This window comes from Columba livia, chromosome 1 (genome assembly GCF_036013475.1).
Source record: "Columba livia isolate bColLiv1 breed racing homer chromosome 1, bColLiv1.pat.W.v2, whole genome shotgun sequence".
NCBI classification, from domain to species: Eukaryota; Metazoa; Chordata; class Aves; order Columbiformes; family Columbidae; genus Columba; species Columba livia.
In genome coordinates this window covers 129,022,990-129,041,052 of record NC_088602.1, presented here as the reverse complement: position 1 = coordinate 129,041,052, position 18,063 = coordinate 129,022,990, and the positions used below count along the sequence as shown (strand labels likewise).

At 38.8% G+C, this 18,063-nt stretch overlaps 1 protein-coding gene across 4 annotated transcripts in view; it reads right to left on the bottom strand.

Annotated features, from left to right (window-relative positions):
- Positions 1-8,908: 8,908 nt before the first annotated feature.
- Positions 8,909-18,063, bottom strand: part of LOC102096432 (transient receptor potential cation channel subfamily V member 6) — a 32,764-nt gene continuing 23,609 nt past the window's right edge. For all 4 annotated transcript variants that reach the window (XM_065028886.1, XM_065028901.1, XM_065028895.1 and 1 more), the window contains 2 exons: positions 13,932-14,166; positions 8,909-9,116 (listed from right to left, as the gene is read on the bottom strand). In XM_065028886.1, coding sequence (XP_064884958.1) covers positions 9,012-9,116; positions 13,932-14,166 — 340 coding nt within the window. In that variant the 3' untranslated portion in view covers positions 8,909-9,011. The remainder of the gene's footprint in view (positions 9,117-13,931; positions 14,167-18,063) is intronic.

The window sequence follows — 18,063 nt, the reverse complement described above, 5'->3', positions numbered from 1 at the left end:
AAAGCACACCAACTCAGAAACTGACAGGTGAGGCTGAGTTAGGTCACAGGTCTCTTGTTAAACAGATACAACAAAGCCACAGTATCGTCTAGCTGTCACCCTAAACCAAGGACAGCAGCCTCATTCTCTAATCATGACCAGAAATCAAATAAAATTTGTTTTGACCTGTAAAGTATGAGTTGGAATTATTGTAATCTGCTGCAGATTTGGCAGGCTGGCTTCAACCACGTCTCTGGGTACAGTCTGTCTGCTAAAATTTATGAGGATAAATCTCCTGGGAGTCTCGCTACCCTCATGGATGTAAGACAGATTCTTTCCTTTCAAAAGGTTTGTGGGGTGGTAGAGAGAGAGTTTACATGAATAAGTGTGAGAACCTTAGTTATGGGGAACATGAACCTCTGTTTCCTCCAAGTGATAGGGACAGTCAAGATGAGATATCTGTCCTCATGCAAATAGATGCATAGTTTTAAAGGCCAGTTGTGGGGCAACCACCCCAACTAAGTCTATACAGCTGCCTATCATCTGTCTCACATGGGGGTCTTTGTAAGTGGGTTCAGGTTAGATAGGAACACCAGCAAACTTACTTTATGTCATTTAAGGACAGCAGTGATCCTTGTGTTCTCAGGAACACTTATAAAAAATAACAGACAAACAGCATTTGTTCTAGTTCTTTTAATTGGAGAATAGTCTCTTGAAAAGTGGTTAAATATAAAGGGCCTGACTTTTGACAAGGAAAAGGCCTAGAAGAGATAAAATCCTGTATTGCCTTCTCAAAACAAACTATCACTCACTACTGATCAACGATTTAGGTGCTTTGAAATAGATGACCCATTATCTTTTCTCAGAAAAGTCAAATGAGACACAGCAGGTAAATCGATTTTGTTTTCCTCACATTTCAGCAGGCACCAAACCAAAGTACAAGCACAGACAAGTTTGGATGCCACTGCATTCACATTGGTTCCTGTACCAAGGGGGAATTCCTACAGAGCAGTGATGGGGCTAAAGTACATCTTACAAACATAGCAGTCAAACTGAGAATTATTATTTAAATAAGGTTACTCCAATACACACATAGAAACCGGAAATTTGCTCAGACAAAAAAAAAAAAAAATACGTGAATTAATGCTCAAGACACTGCTTGATTGACTGATTTTCCTAAGGTTTTGGGGGAAAATATTCTGGAATATCAAAATATTTTTCTACTGTTTTCAAAAAAAATTTCCATTATTTGAGTGTAGATATGCTTTGCCATTATAATTTGAAACTGATCTTTTTCTCCAAATTTCACAGCATTTTTATTTGCTTGATGGGGTACTTTTATTTCTGACAGCTATTTCTCATACTAGAAAATTCAGCTTTGCAGCAGATTGATTTGGCTGACATTCTTTTTATCAAGCATTTCAGTGTTTGGAGTGACAGGGAAGACGTAACAGGAATGAAATCAAGCTGCAAAATGCTAGTGAAATGAAACGATCCATCTCTATGCAATACTATTGCTTGCCATCTAAAATATGTTCCCCCTCACACTTATGGGTCTCAAAAGTATAGATAACTGACTTAATTACTTGGTGATTTGTGGACTGAAGAGAGCAGTGCATTGCCAACATAGAAAATTGCCACTGATCAACCCCTACCTGCTGATCCTGGAAACTGAGTGCCAAATTACTCTGTTAAATCAGATGCCATAGTACATGAAATATGCATTCCTAATGACTGTGATAGACTTACTCTAGTTCAGCTTAGCTCTCCACAAAGAGACAAATTAAAAATCTCAGTAAAGCTGTGCCACAAGACATTACCATAGAACATCATCACAGGAAGACAGTTCTATGGTTGGAACATGTAAGAACAAACAGAAGAGCAATTTTCTGTGTTGAGGTTTAATAGTAGTTTCTCATGCAGTCTTGGACAGAATTTAGGTTGAACACTCAAGTTTCTTCAGATTTTGTGTGCATGATTTGACAGATGCTGTAACTAAACTCCCTCTAAACTGTGGGAATTTTAAATGAGTCTTCTTTTCAGTTCCTTAAATTTGATTATTGCTAAAATGAATAATTATGTTAACTCCCGTTTTATTTGCTCTATCACACGCATTTATTTATTTGCTTATTTGTTTATTTTCAGTTCCATTTATCCATTATCATTTTGCAACATTCATATTTTCCTTGGAGTAAAAGTTTGACTCATACATTGTTTTTTCTCTTTGAAGCACCATGGTCTGAATACTAACATGACCCAACATTAAGAGTTACTGAAACTGTCAACTGTGATTTAACTGTTTGTTAAGTAAATTAGGCAGCTGTTACAAGCTCAGCTAAAAACATAACCATGCTATAAATGTATCCCTAATAAACTGCCACCAGACTGATGTCCACCTTCCACAGGTACTGAAATGAAAAAATTATGAGAAGCTGAAAGCCAGTTCATACACAACTGTGCACATATGAATATTCACATGGTGACAGGCACACATATGAATGAGTCCAAAGCTTAGAGTCCTCTATATGCTTACCCAAAGGATGACATTTTTTATTTAATCTTCTGTAATGAAATTCCCACCCCTGGTAAGTGTTGTGGGAACATCCAGACAGTCAGGAGTCATTGAAACTCTGAATAGTCAATAGTTCATCTAGTTTGCTTTTCTCTATTTCATTTCATGTCCTCATAGACACTCCTCTGTCTGTAATGAGAAATTAGAACTATATCCTACTTCTACCTCCTTCAGTTTATGCAAGATTTTTTCACCTCTGCATTCTTTGGAATCACTGAGTTCATAGGGAGAAACACAAATAGTCTGTCTGCCTTTAACCCCTCTGATCCTCTATTATCTTCTTCTTTTATCTTTAAGATTATAAAGGTTAAGCCAGAACATTACTCCCTACTATGCTCAGCAGACCCATTACTGAGGATTGTTGTCTTCTATTTACACCTTAAGCAGAAAACATAATGAAAAAGACCTGACAGAATCTCATGTGTGCATTGCATTGGGTCCATCCTCATGTCACGATGTTTTAGGGTTTCCTGTTGCATTTGCTCCATGTCTCCAGGAAACGTCTCTTTTTCACATATGTATTGTCAGTCTCTGAGCTGGAGAAACACCTTTCAAGAGATTCAGCTTCCATTGCTCATTTTAGCCATGGGTTGGTCAAGGCTGCTGTTCAGGAGACTCTCAGCCACAAATGCAAATTTCAGAATATCTTTTAATCCCGATTCAGTTGGATCACTGCTGTGCCAGGATTTCAATATATGTTAAGGAAAATAATTTGCACTTTTATTCTAGCAAATGTTGGACCTAGCAAACTATTGATTCTCTCCTAAATTTTCCATCTAGTCTTTTTGAGATGTAGCTTGAAAGAGTAATTACTGCGTTTACCTTCTTTCACATTCTTTCACAATGTCTATTGTCTTAACAAACAGAAGAAGAAACAAGTTATTGGAAAGTTGACTTGTCAAAGAGGATACCACACAGAAGTAGAGGAACAGGAATAATTGACTCCACATCCCTAGGTGGAATGATTGATGTATTTTCTCAAATAAAAAATAAATCACACACACAGCTCTGGAGGAAGCTTAACAGGCACTGAAACGGATACCTGCAAGCTGTCCTTTCATAAAGAAAATACCTTAGATGTTCTTTATTGATTTGATGAGAAAGGATGAATAATAGGAGTTAGCAATGCTCTGCTGTCTGTGGAAGGAGCACATCCTCTCTCTGTTGGCACATCTACAGATGTTGTTTTTGTGGTCTTCAAGTCAAGGCTGTATGAACTGAATCCTGCACCACCACTGCAATGACAGTTCAGTCAGTTATGTAGAGCAGAACTTCACTTGCTTATGCATAAACATTCTGTGAAAGTCATGTCTCCTCCAAAACTAATATAATTTTATATCCATTATACTCTCCACTTGCTTCAAGGCTATATTCTCCTTTGTCCTAAGATTGCACAAAGGACTTTCTTCTGTCACTGACTGTGATGTTTTACTAGTTGTAGTTAGATTTTACTATGATAAATTCATGTGTCCCATGCTTAGAAAACATAAAAAGGAAATCTGAGGCACTATTTTCATTGTTTCTTTTTTATCTCTGAAGTTGTAACTGCAGAGCACAATATCATTGGCCAGAAATCCCACCCCTTCATCTTCAGTGGAAGTACTCATCACCACTCCCTGCAGATCTGTCATCCCATGGGATCCCATACCCCTGTAAACAGGGTTCAAGCTTTGTTTAGAGGGAGCATTTGCTTTCTGTGATGATGTTAGAGAAGCTTTTTAAAATTCTCATTTTGGTATAAAATATTGTAAACCTGATCTAACCCTCTTGGAAATCACTTAATACTTGCCTTTCCCCCCTTTTGTCCTTTACCTTATTTCTGGTCCTATTGTTTTTCCCTTTACCTTCTCCTCATCTTCTTCCAAAGGAAGAAACATGTTTATTAGAAATGTGGAATGTAAGAAAGTAGAAAGGCAGAATGGAGAAAATCTGATTGTTCTAGTCAGACAGTACTCTGAAGCTACAATTGTCCTCTTATAGCTGAAAATTTTATTTCTGCTGTCTTACACCTAACTGTCCAATTTTGAGCCCAGTTTCTAGACTGGATGATTGGAAGCCAACTGCCTAGTCTTCCAGACTTCCTCTATGATATCCTTGAGGTGTTTGGCCTGCTGGTTCTCATCTTGGGAGGCATCTAAGGGATATTCGTCACTGTTCTGGTTGGCATGGATTATTCCTCAGTTGGATGTAATGAAGTGAGCACTGCCACTTCAGACCCCCCGAGTCCTTCAGTTCAAAGACCACGTCACCAAGTTGGCCCACTGCTGTGAAAGATTTCCTTGCCTCTTCTAGATAGGTGGATTACATAACTTCCTAACAGATTATAATAATCAAAGAATGTTCCATTGTCATAAAAGTCAAAACTCTTAAGATGGCATCAGCCATGAAGTCAAGAGTTAATGTGCCTTACATCTCTATTTCTGCCTGCCCCATTTCCTCCAACTGGTAAAATGGAGGAAAAGATGACTTGGGCACCACTATTTTTCACTTGCACTGCCAGGTCTTTATAGTCTTCCTTGATTCTGCCAAGGTTCTGGCTTGCAGTGTCATGTGTGCGCACATGAAAGAGTAGCATTGGATAGAAGTCTGTGCTCCTGACAAGTTGTGGCACTCTCTCAGCAACATCTCGAACCTTAGCTCACAGAAGGCAGCATACTTCACATGACTGCCTGTCAGGATGGCATATGAGCCGCTCAGTGCCATGTAACAGAGAATTACCCTCTAGAAGCAGCCGTTGTTTCTTGTTATAGTATCCACTGTGGGCTACAAGCACAGTTTCTCCTTGCAGACCTTGCTCGTGGGTGTCTATACTTATTAAATCTTCCTATTTGTTTTTGGTTGTGATGATGGAGGGTATAGAGTAAAGTGGAGCCCTGCTTTTGTGAGTCACCAGAGTCCAACGTGCCTTGTTCTCAGTGATGTTCACTGTAGAAGCATGGTTCTGAAACCACCTGTCTCTGCCTCAGCTCCTCTAATACTCCACAGCCTTTTAATTGTTTTATATCAACACTGTTTCAAACACAAATCTAAACACAGCACCATGTGAAAAACACAGCACTATGCAACGTACTATGAAGAAAATTAACTCTATCTCAAGTAAAACCAGTACATTCAATTAATTTTCCCTGTATATTATTGTGCAGGAAACCTAGATGGCTAAATGACAGTAGAAGATACCAGCATAGGAGAAATCCCCAAATTAGTACAATACTGATATAAGAACCCACCCCACAAACCTCCAAACTCAGCTCATATGTCTAATGAAGTAATGTGCAGCCTCAGGAGAATAACTCAAAGTAGTCTGCATTAAGTATCCAGTTATCTTCTGTGCTTCTATACCCCGTTTGCATATTCTTCAGGTATGCCTACAGAAAATAAAATACTATGGAAATTGCCCAAAATTTTCCCTAAGTCCTATGTTACTCTGTAGTTCTCAAAATGCTGTTGAAGCTGCTATGCAATTACCATTAGGATAAAGATTCTAATTATGTAGCATTTGTGTTAGACCATAAAGACAATTTCAGGAGTAAAACTCCGTAGTTCGTGAGAAGAAAATAAATGTTTTGTATAAATAGAGGAGAACTTAGGTATAAGTGTCTTGCGAAAGTAAAGGTATGTACTTTTAAAAGGATTTCAGCAATTAGGAGTTTACAAAGATGATAATGAAAAACTGGTTTGTAAATTGGTAAGCTGTCTCATTACTGACCTTCAGCAATGTCACTCTGAATGACAAGCCCATTATGAGGAGGGATATGGTAGGTTTTTCACTTCATTGTGTGAAACAAAGTTATGCCTTTGTTCTCATGGGCCACCACTTTTTTGTACATTATTATCCACAGCACTACAACAGGTGCAGTTATGTTTCTCATTATTCCATTTTTTTTAATTAGATTTCTTTGCTTTTTATATACTGATCGTACTAGTTTGCATACCTTTGGCACAGGGCTTGGTGCATAAATGGAGGTGCCCCACAGACAAATACAGTTCTAGGCTTTCTTGAATTATATGTTACTCCAGAAAATCCTTGTGTCTGAACATGAAATTGATTTGATTAAGAGGTAGACAGAAGATTAGGAGAAGACTTAGGGTAAAGTATGTATGTGAGGAATACCTCAGAAGGTTGAAATTTTTTCTGTATTTTAGCCCCAGGGTAAGATCTTCCTATAAAATCTTATTTTCTAAGAGGCTATGCACATTACTTTAAGTATCAGGTTGCATGTGATATTAAAAAAAAGGTAGCTTTTATTTGTTACAGAGATGCAAAACCCCCTAAAGCAGATTGTAAGTCTATAACGTAATAAAGCTAGGGAAAGTCTCGATCATATCTTTTCCTGTCAAGGAGTGACTCGAGTGCTACTGATGAGCAAAAGGCATTTGTGACAAAAAATAGAGAGTTTTAAAAGACAAGTTTGCAGATTATTCAATTCTCAAAGAACTATATGGAAGTATATAGGGAAGGAACTGCTGGAGTAGTAAATGAAGAGAAGGAGAGAAGGACAGAAACAGAAAAATGCTCCTTCCTTCCTACTAAAGAAAATCCAGACATACAGGATGCTAAAATATGACATAAAATATGATGACAAATGCACATCTAGAGGAAGCATTTCTTAGCATAAATTGTCAAAAGGGGTATCAGAACCACTTATCACCAGTAATACAGAAACAGCGGTTGTAAATTAAAGGATTTTTAAAATTAGCTACTAGCAATATCCTCTAATCAGACAATAGCGTCACATAGGCAGACACATTTAAATATAAAGATTTTATTACTTTAGTATTCAGCCATATGCCTGAATCCTTGGAGTTAGGCCTTTAGAAAGAATTGGTAATAGAAGGTGCTAGAAAGTGTCTTCCCAAGAAAACAGAGAGTTCCTGACTATATTGCTTCCCACTTTTTCTTTTAATAGTGCGGAGTTGTGCTGTCATTAGAAAATGCCCTCACTTTTTATCATTCATATATATCCAAGTTTAAATAAGTCACCTATTTTATTATGAGGAGGTAGTTCTGACAGTAGATCATTTGATCTATATTGATTGTTCTGCTCATAAGAGAAGCACCATTCTGGCTGCATTTGTACTTTCCTGAGGGAGGTCTCCCTCAGACTCTCCTAGCACCCAGTTCATCAACTACTGATATTGGAAAGCCTTCTTAAAAACACTCAAAAACCGCTTCCAATTATGGTTGCTTTATCTGGGCAGTGTTCAAGGCTATAGATCAAAAATTCATTAAGGAAAAATGTTGGACAAAGCCATAAATGGCAACTCCTGTCTGGAGTGATGAAGAGGGGGAATTACATTGCTACCAAAAAGCATTTCAAAATAGCCCACCTTTGCCCTTCATACAGAATAGGAGGAAAGCATCCAGACTTCTTGTGAAAAGGTGGTAGCTAGAGATCTTAGCACAACCAAATAACCTGGACTGATTACATGCCTTCTTCCAGTATGGATTCCAGCAGACCATGACTCTGATGAAACTACTACACCCTAAGTCCAGCTAGGATCACCATCTGTAAAATGGTGATACACTCCTTCCATCAGCCCCTCCCTTGTGAGATTAGTATTTATTAAAGGTCACTTGCTTCAGAATTATGATTGTTATCCAGATATGTGTGTGCAGCCTGTCCAGAGCCAGTGCCAGGTGTTGACACAGTGCCATGAAGGTGACCTTTTACACATTGACATTTAGAATCCATTGTAAATTGTATTTCTGTGAAATACAACCTTGTAAATCCATTGTAAATTGTATTTCTGTGATTCTTTTGTCCTTTTTTGACTATAGCAGTACTATGAAACTCTCAGTACTATGAAAGTCTGAGAGAGAAAAAAAAAACACCTTTAAGGAGATGTGAATTTTTTTTTGTAGAGGCAAAGTGGCCCTACTGTAATTTATTAAGAAAGGATTTTGACTTGATCAGGTAATAGCATGTTTATTCAACTTCAGCACTTCAGATAAAAAATGACTTCCAGAGACCTTTCAATATGCCTCAGCTGATGTCCTTCAGAAGGTAAGGGCTTCACAACTTACTAGTTTGCAAGGTGGCCCATAAGGCTATCTGAATTGCACTATCAAGTAGATCCTAAACCCCAAGGGATACAAGGTTATTGTTCATACTAGAGATCAGAAAAACACAAAGACAAACGTCCAGCGTTATACTATTTGCTAAGTGGCATTTTTTTGAGCTCAAATTTTTCACCTGTAAATATAAAACTTATCTCTTGAGTACTGCAGTAACTAGCATGGTTTCTCTACGTTTATATCTAAGCCTATATAAATCCATACTGAGGTCTAAAGTGCTATTGGAGGAAAAAATATACACACAAGACCAGATGGGAGAGGGGAAATTACAGGAGACGGTAAAGATGGACTTGCAATTTTATTTTATTTTAATTCTTCATTTTCTGGAAGGATGAGGATTCAAATAAAAAAGGACATGAATGTCTGAATAATGAAGTACAATGATCAATTGTGACTTGACATGTTCAGGTTGGATATGAAGAAAAATATTCTCACTACAAGGGAGGTGCAGCACAGAAAGAGGTACACAGAGGAGTTCTGGATATCCATCTGTAAGATTTAATATTAAATTAAATTAAAATTTAATATTAAAATTCCTAGATCAACTTAGAACTTCTCAGACGTTTTTAAAAATCATTCATTCTGATACTACAGACTGGTTGAGTTTATGAGACACTGTAGTATTTTATTTCCCAATTCTGCTTCTTTCTGAGATATAGTCTCAATTAATTAATTATGACAATAAGAGAAGTTCTGCCAACCAATGCATTAGATTAATGAACAGGAAGGTGTTCTAAGGACAAGGTTTTCATGTGTGCAGAAGGATGATGATAAAGTGTGCTTCTGTTGGAGCAGCAGAGAGGATAAAATAGCAGGTCTTGTATTTTGCAGTTATCAACCCAGCATGAAACAGTAGCAAGACCAGAGGCTTATCATATAGCCTATCTCAGAGATGCTTGCTTATACCTTCACTAATTTCTTGTATTGGATTGCAGATTTGTCAAGGCAGCACCAGAAATTTTGCCAAAGAGTTCTCTCTGCACAGTTGAGAGCTTGATTAAAACACTATCATTTCAGAAATAAAAATAACCTTATACTTAAAATCAATAGTGAACCAAGTAACTGTCAGATTGGTTTATTCCCATTTAGAAAGCTTTCAAAAAATCGACTTAAAGCATTGTTTTAACTTGTTTACCTCTATACAAGACATAGATAAGGATGGCTTTGTATTTATTACAAAAATCTGAAAAAAAAATAGCATGTATTACTAGGACTAAAGCTAGATACTGCAAACCAGAATAAAACCAAGCACAAATACAAAACTCAATTAAACTATTGGTTCAGTGTATTAGCAATTTTGTTGAAATTCAATAAATTAGACCCTTTGTTTACAGCTGAGTTTCTCAAGAGTACAGAAGGCACTTCAATAGGATTTTATGGAAATTCATTAATCAGGATTCATCTAATTAGTCCGACTTGCAGTTTCTTTGCCTTGTTTGCTAATATAAGATGAAGCCCTTAACCAGGCTAGAAAGGCAATCATAATAACCATTTAAAGAAATGGTGTAAACATTAAATTCAGTGAACCATAATTATACATGCAAAACTGGGCTGTTTGTGTCTGTTTTGCATGTGTATTACTGAGAAAACCCTTAGTAGCTATGCTTATTTTATTGCAAGCAGCTATAGCAAGGACTGTCACCTCACTGTCCAATATATGCCACTTCACCAACAAGAAAATATGGCTTTTTCTCCAAAGAGCTTGTACAGCAGTTTTCACTAAATACTCAACAACTTTAAAAAATAGAAGACTTGGTAGTTCTTATTTCGAACTGGGAATCAATATTTGAAAAATACTATATAAAGATATTTCTGAAGTTGATTGCCGTGGAAAACAGCCTTAACAACAACAACAATAACAACAACCATAGATCCAAACATGACAATCCAAATAACTTGTCAACTAATGCCCATGATTGCTACCAGAGAAACAAACACAGAAATTGGCCCATGACACTTATTTTAGATGGAAGGAACCAGACAGGATACTCCACATGTTTAATATTTTTATTTTCAGCAAAATACTTATCCTTTTACTACAAGAAACCAGATCAAAACATTCATTCTTATCACATTATTATTAATGCAGAAGGTGTGCTTCAGTAATGGAGAAGAAAGTTTGAAGTTAGCAGATTCAAGGAAGGGAGGAATGTCTGCTTTGAAATTATTGCAAAATTGTTAGGAGGGAGAGGAAAGACACCTTGCAACAGCAAGGAGAAGTTTGGAATTTTAGGGCATAACTCAAAATGCAAAAAATTGAAGCAAATCCTGAAGAAGAACATTCATGAAGAATATTACAGAAGTGCTTGGCCTTTGTCTAACTGTAGTCATTACTGTTTCTGTATGAACTAGCTCAAGTGTTAGTCTAGTGCCTCCTATTATTTCATCATCTGAGGTTCACTTGGGTACAGCTCATGTGTATAGGTCCTAATGGAAGAGGATAGGTATTCCACATTTACATATTAAATGTAATCTTTCCAGTTTCTGGTGTGCCCAATATATCTGCTGACTTTTCCCACCTGAAATTTTCTTCTATATAATACAAGGTCTTTTACCTGTTGTGGTTTGTTTGTTTGTTTTTTGTTTTGTTTTGTGTTTTTTGTTGTTGTGGGTTTGTTTTTTGTTTTTGTTTTTGTTTTTGTTTTTTGTTGTTTTGTTTTGTTTTTAAGTGCAAGTCATCTAAGGAAACCCATAGCCAAATTCCAATAGCAGTCAGGAAGAAGCTTTTTACAATCAGGGTGGTGTAACACTGGAGCAGGTTGCCCGGAGAGGTGGTAGATGCCCCACCCCAGGAAACATTCAAGGTCAGGTTGGATGAGGCTCTGAGCAACCTGATCTAGTTGAAGATCTCCCTACTCATTGCAGGGAGGTTGCACTAGATGAAGTTTAAAGGTGCCTTCCAACCCAAAAAATTATATTATTCCATAATATTCTGTTTATATTAGGCAACTCCAAAGACAGGAAATAAATCACACAGTTCTGATGCTACTCAGTGCATGGGTTCTGTGCAAGGAGTTTGAAAGCTAACTATTACAAAATGTAATTTTATAAGAGAAGGCACTTCCTTAAAAATATCTGCTACTGGATTTTTTCTTTTTATGGAAAACAGATACAGAAATCTACAAAGGCCTAACACTGTTAATTAAGTTCTGTTCTGCCTCCTGTAATGTCAATATTCTGTTTTGAGTTAAAAGATCAAAATCATCATTATTGTTTATAGCAATGAAGAAGAACATAAAATCAGAACAAGGACTTACACAACTTATACTTCAAACTAGCTTTTAAAATATTATTATTATTATTATTATTATTATTATTATTATGTCACAAAGAGGAGTCCTTTTGTAGAAATGGCTGTATGTGACTTCATCTTAATTGTATTTCTGCAGGTTTCCAAACTAGTGAAAATGCTACTGTGTTTGAAGGCAGGTAGAGGACGGTAAAGCCATCAGTTCTCCCCTACCTGCTATTTCCTATTCAATATGAAAGAAAATTAATCTAAAATTAGAGCAGCAATTCACAGTTCTTGTCACTGTGCCACATTGTTCCCATGTTCATAGACTACCAGTACAAATTCCAAAAGTTTCAGGAAGGACTGACAGTACTTGAGTTGGGACCAGGCAACACTTTCAGTACAACAAAATGAGTCAACTCAAAAGTATGCAGCTGAATTCCAGGGACACAGTCTTCTGTCAGACTTCCACTGGAGCATAAATACACATCCAAGTAAGAGAAAGAGGACCTTTAAATAAACACATATAACTGCAAAGATCAGGATGCTTATTACAGCATCTGCAAAAGAGAAGATGTAGGAGATGTATACTGCAATATTTCAATATAATCAGAAATCCACTGGATTCAGCTTTTTCATTATCTGCTTTGATTATCATATGATTTGGCTAAGTCTAGTTTCTTTTACTAGTCCTGTTGGAAGGAAATGTATAGACCATGGATTGCATTCCACTTCTGCTATTGGAATGGAACTCGGCACTCCTGAGAACACAAAACCCCTGAAATGACAGTCAATTTCTCTAAACATTTCTCCATTTTTCTTAAAGTAGCCCTAAGCAGATGACAAACTGAAAGACTGGCACAGTACCATGCCTGGAAGATAACTCTGTGGATGTTTATTAGAGAGTTGAAGACTTTCAAAGAGACAAAGAGCACATGCACCAGCTTCTGAACTGCCTCTGCAACAGCTCTTCTTCATCTATCCAACCTTTCCTCTTCATTTCTTTCAGTGCTATATTGTAGCTCATCACTCAACCTTGATGGCTCAGTAATAAGTCAGAGAACTATGGTTCAGAATCCTACTCTTCCAAAGAAAACAAAAAGCCAGCTTCAGCTCACTTGGGAAATTAATAGCTCTGCTGAAATTTCACACTGCTGAAAGTCACCTAATCAAGTCATACATGCTCTCATTTGGAAAAGAAGTTCTCACTTCAGATCCTTCGGAATCCTCCCAGGAATAGCAATCACTTCTTTTCAAAAGCTTAAAGTCCATTGATGTGACAACAAAATAAATCAAACAAGTAAACAAACCAAAGTCCATAACATCAATAACCCCCTAAACACTCAAACCAAACCAAAAGTAAAAAAAAAAACAAAACAAACAACAAAACCAAACCACCAAAACAGTCTTGCCAATACAGACATGTTGCAAATGCAGCTAATAGATACTGCCTTTCTTCAGAGGGCAAATCTGTCAGGCCCTAAATGCCAGTTAAGAAATTACGATCTTTTTAATCATCACAGTGTCAGCAACTACTTTCATTCCTGAGCTTAGTTACAGGGTTTTTTCCAATTATTTACCAAATAATAAAACAGAACTTAAGTCAGCTCTCTTTGCTATGAGAGCATTAGAATTTTGTGAAACTGGAGGGAGAGATTATACTGTACGTCAGAGTCTGGGAGAGGACTTACTAATCATTTATTTGTTAAATGGATGAAATCCCATTTCTGGCTCATTTTGCCTATTTCTGTATGGCATTAAAAGCATAACAAACAACCACAGACCTTAGCTCAACGAGTCCACCAGCTTGGTGCAAGCATCAGTGCAACAGCAGGGACACTTAAAAGTAGGAGAGAAAAGACTGCATTCATATATCATAGCATAGATACCATGAACTATTCATGAACTGTTCACCAGCAGCGTTCTTCAAGGCTCACAAAATGTGTGTAGCATGCTGGAGGGTGTACAAACATTGGCAGAAGACAACTGTGGTGGCAAAAGTGATCTGTGTTGTGGAATAAAAAAGAGGCTTCTTACACATCATAGACCTCCTCTTCCATGGCATGACTGACCTCTCTACTAAGATGATCAAAGGTGTTGCGTCTCAGGATCTCCCAGCCACGGTGAGAACTAGTTCTGGATGTGCTCCGTGACAATGACAGAGCAGACAGTTCCTTCTTGTACATGATATTCCTATTGATTTCCAGCTTTTCTGAACCTTTGTCATAGTTGTCCCTATCCTGAGCCTTAAATGCTTCTGTGTACCACATCATCTTGTGTTTGTTGGGATCAACTCTGTCTTCAACTCTGTAAGAGGATAAAATATATAAACCAAATGAAGCAGAAACATGCCAGTTTATCAACAAAACCAGTCACAAGAAGCAATCCCCTCCCAAAAATATACTTTCTGACCCAAACATTCCAGAAAATCTACATAGAAACAGGAAACTGATTATAGGCATAGTGCTAGCAGCTGCTGGCACACAATTATCTCCTAGAGCACCATCCCCATCACTGACTTTAGTACCCTTATCTGTCTGTGGTTTCCTGTCCTTTAACTGATTGCCCAGCCATTATTTGTCCTTACCATTTTGAGAGCTGCAAGCTATTGACAGACCTACCCCACCTGACTCTAGATCCAGATCCTTTGTACATACACATATATTCATCCATTTCCTTTGTTCTTGTATTTTTTCCTCTGATACTCCAGGATGTCTCTGGATGTCACTTCTCTTATTCCAAACTTTTATTTAGCTGCTTCTCTACATCCCATCTGCATATTGGACTGAAGGTGCAGCATATTGGTACCACTTTATGTCTACTTGTTCTGCCCAGCAAACCTGAAAATCCACAATGTTCATTTCACAGAATCACAGAATCACAGAATCACAGAATCACAGAATGTTAGGGATTGGAAGGGACCTCGAAAGATCATCTAGCCCAAACCCCCTGCCAGAGCAGGAACACCAGGATGAGGCTACACAGGAAGGCAACCGGGCGGGTTTTCAATCTCTCCAGAGAAGGACACTCCACAACCTCCCTGGGTGGCATGTTCCACTGTTCTGTCACCTTCACTGTGAAGAAGTTTCTTCTGATATTTAAGTGCAACCTCCTGTGCTCCAGTTTGTACTCATTGCTCCTTGTCCTATCATTGGTTGTCACCGAGAAAAGCCTGGCTCCATCCTTGTGACGCTCACCCTTTACATATTTACAAACATTAATGAGGTCACCCCCCAGTCTCCTCTTCTCCAAGCTCAAGAGCCCCAGCTCCCTCAGCCTTTCCTCACACAGGAGATGCTTCACTCCCTTAATCATCTTAATGGATCTGCACTGGACTCTCTCAAGCAGTTCCCTGTCCTTCCTGAACTGAGGGGCACAGAATTGGACACAATATTCCAGATGCAGTCTCACCAGGACAGAGTAGAGGGGGAAGAAAACCTCTTTCAACCTACTAACCACACCCCTTGTAATACACCCCAGGATGCCATTTGCCTTCCTGGCCACAAGGGCACAGTGCTGGTTCATGGTCATCCTGCTGTCCACCAGGAACACCAGGTCCCTTTCCCCTACACTGCTCTTTAACAGGTCATTCCCCAACTTATACTGGAAGGTAGGGTTGTTCCTACCCAGGTGCAAGACTCTATCTACACTTGTCATTGTTATATTTCATTAAATTTTTCCCTGCTCAACTCTCCAGCTCGTCCAGGTCTCCCTGGATGGCAGCACAGCCTTCTGGTGTGTCAGCCACTCCTCTCAGCTTGCTGTCATCAGCAAACTTACTGATCGTGCACTCTATTCCCCCATCCAAGTTGTTGATGAATATATTGAATAGTACTGGTCCCAGTACCAACCCCTGAGGCACTCCACTAGATACAGGCCTCCAACTAGACTCTGCCACATTGACCATGACTCTCTGGCTTCTTTCCTTCAGCCAGTTCACAGTCCACCTCACTATCCAATCATCCAGTCAATACTTCCTCAGTTTACCAGTGTGGATGCTGTGGGAGACTGTATCAAATGCTTTACTGAAATCCAGGTAGACCACATCCACTGCTTTGCCATCATCTATCCACCTGGTTATGTCCTCATAAAAGTCTATGAGGTTAAACATGACTTCCCCTTGGTGAAGCCATGTTGACTGCCTCTAATGACCCTCTTATCCTTGATATGCCTTGAGATGGTGCCAAGGATAAGTTGTTCCATCATCTTTCCAGGGATGGAAGTGTGGCTGACTGGTCTATAGTTACCCAGGTCCTCCTTCTTGCCCTTTTTAAAGACTCAAGTGACATCTGCTTTCCTCCAGTCCTCAGGCACCTCTCCCATTTCCCAAGACTTAGCAAAGATGATGGAGAATGGCCATCACTTCAGCCAGTTCCCTCAGCACCTGCGGGTGCATCCCATCTGGACCTATGGATCTATGGATGTCCAGCTTGCTTAATTGGTCCCTAACCCAGTCCTCATCAACCAAGGCAGACTCCTCCATTGTCCTGCCTTCCTCTGGGGCCTCAGGGGTATGGGGCTCCTCAGGACAGCCTCTGGCAGAGTAGACAGAGACAAAGAAGGCATTCAGTAACTCTGCCTTCTCTGTATCTTCTGTCACCAGGGCACCCACCCCATTCATCAGTGGGCCTACATTGCCTCTAGTGTTAATTTTATCTGCCATGTATTAGAAAAAGCTCTTTCTGTTGTCCTTGACCCCTCTAGCAAGGTTTAATTCTAAGGAGGCCTTAGCTTTCCTAGTTGCCTCCCTGTCACCTCTGACAACAGCCTTATATACTTCGCAAGAGGCCAGCTCCTCCTTCCATGATCTGTAAACTCTCCTCTTCCACTTGAGCTTACCCAGCAGTTCCCTCTTTAACCAAGCAGGTCTCCTGGCTCCCTTCCTTGACTTCCTACGTGTCAGGATGCTCTGATCTTGAGCTCAGAAGAAACAGTCCCTGAATGCTAACCAACTATCTTGGGCCCCTTTACCTTCAAGTACCCTTTCCCATGGGATTTCCCCTAGCAATTGCTTGAAAAAGCAAAGTTCACCCTACTGAAGTCCAGGTTGTGATTCCGCTTGGTATTCTGTTCCTGCCACATGAGATCCTTAACTCCACCATCTCTTGATCACTGTAGCCAAGGCAGCCCTCAACCTCTACTGCTTCAACCAGACCCTCCTTGTTAGCGAGGATGACATCCAGCAGCGCTCCTCTTCTAGTTGGCTCATCCACCATTTGCATCAGGAAGTTATCGTCAATGCACTGGAGGAACCTCCTGGACTGTAGCTGGTTGGCTGAGTAGTTCTTCCAGCAAACACCAGGCTAGTTAAAATTCCCTGCAACAACCAGGGCCTGTAATTGCGAGGCTGCTTTCAGCTGCCTATAGAAGGCCTCATCAACTTCCTTGCCCTGATCTGGTGGCCTGCAATAGACGCCCACAACAGTATCTCCCCTGCCAGCTTGCCCCTTAATTCTCATGCACAGATTCTCAATTTGCTCCTCATCCACGCCTGGACAGTACTCAATACATTGTAGCTGCTGTCTCACATAAAGAGCAACTCCACCACCTCACCTTGCCGAACTGTCTTTCCTGAGAAGGACATAGCCATCCATGACCACATTACAGTCATGTGAGCTGTCCCACCATATCTCTGTAATTGCCACCCATTCTCTGCTAAAACTTGCAGAACGTCATGTTTCATACAGTCACCACACACCACTTAAAGATAATGCAGTTAGAAAAGATACATGTTCAAATAAAGCTTTTTTTTTCTTTTCTTTTCTTTTCTTTTCTTTTCTTTTCTTTTCTTTTCTTTTCTTTTCTTTTCTTTTCTTTTCTTTTCTTTTCTTTTCTTTTCTTTTCTTTTCTTTTCTTTTCTTTTCTTTTCTTTTCCTTTCTTTTCTTTTCTTTTCTTCTCTTTTCTTCTCTTTTCTTTTTTTTTCTTTTCTTCTCTTTTTCTTCTCTTTTCTTCACTTTTCTTTTCTTTTTTCTTCTCTTTTCTTTTCTTTTTTCTTTTCTTCTTTTTTTCTTTTTTCTTTTTTTCTTTTTTCTTTTTTCTTTTTTTCTTTTTTCTCCTTTTCCTTTTCCTTTTCCTTTTCCTTTTCCTTTTCCTTTTCCTTTCCCTTCCCTTCCCCTTTCCCTTTCCCTTTCCCTTTCCCTTTCCCTTTCCCTTTCCTTTCTTTTCTCACCCTGGTATAAATATTGATTAAAATCAGAAATAAT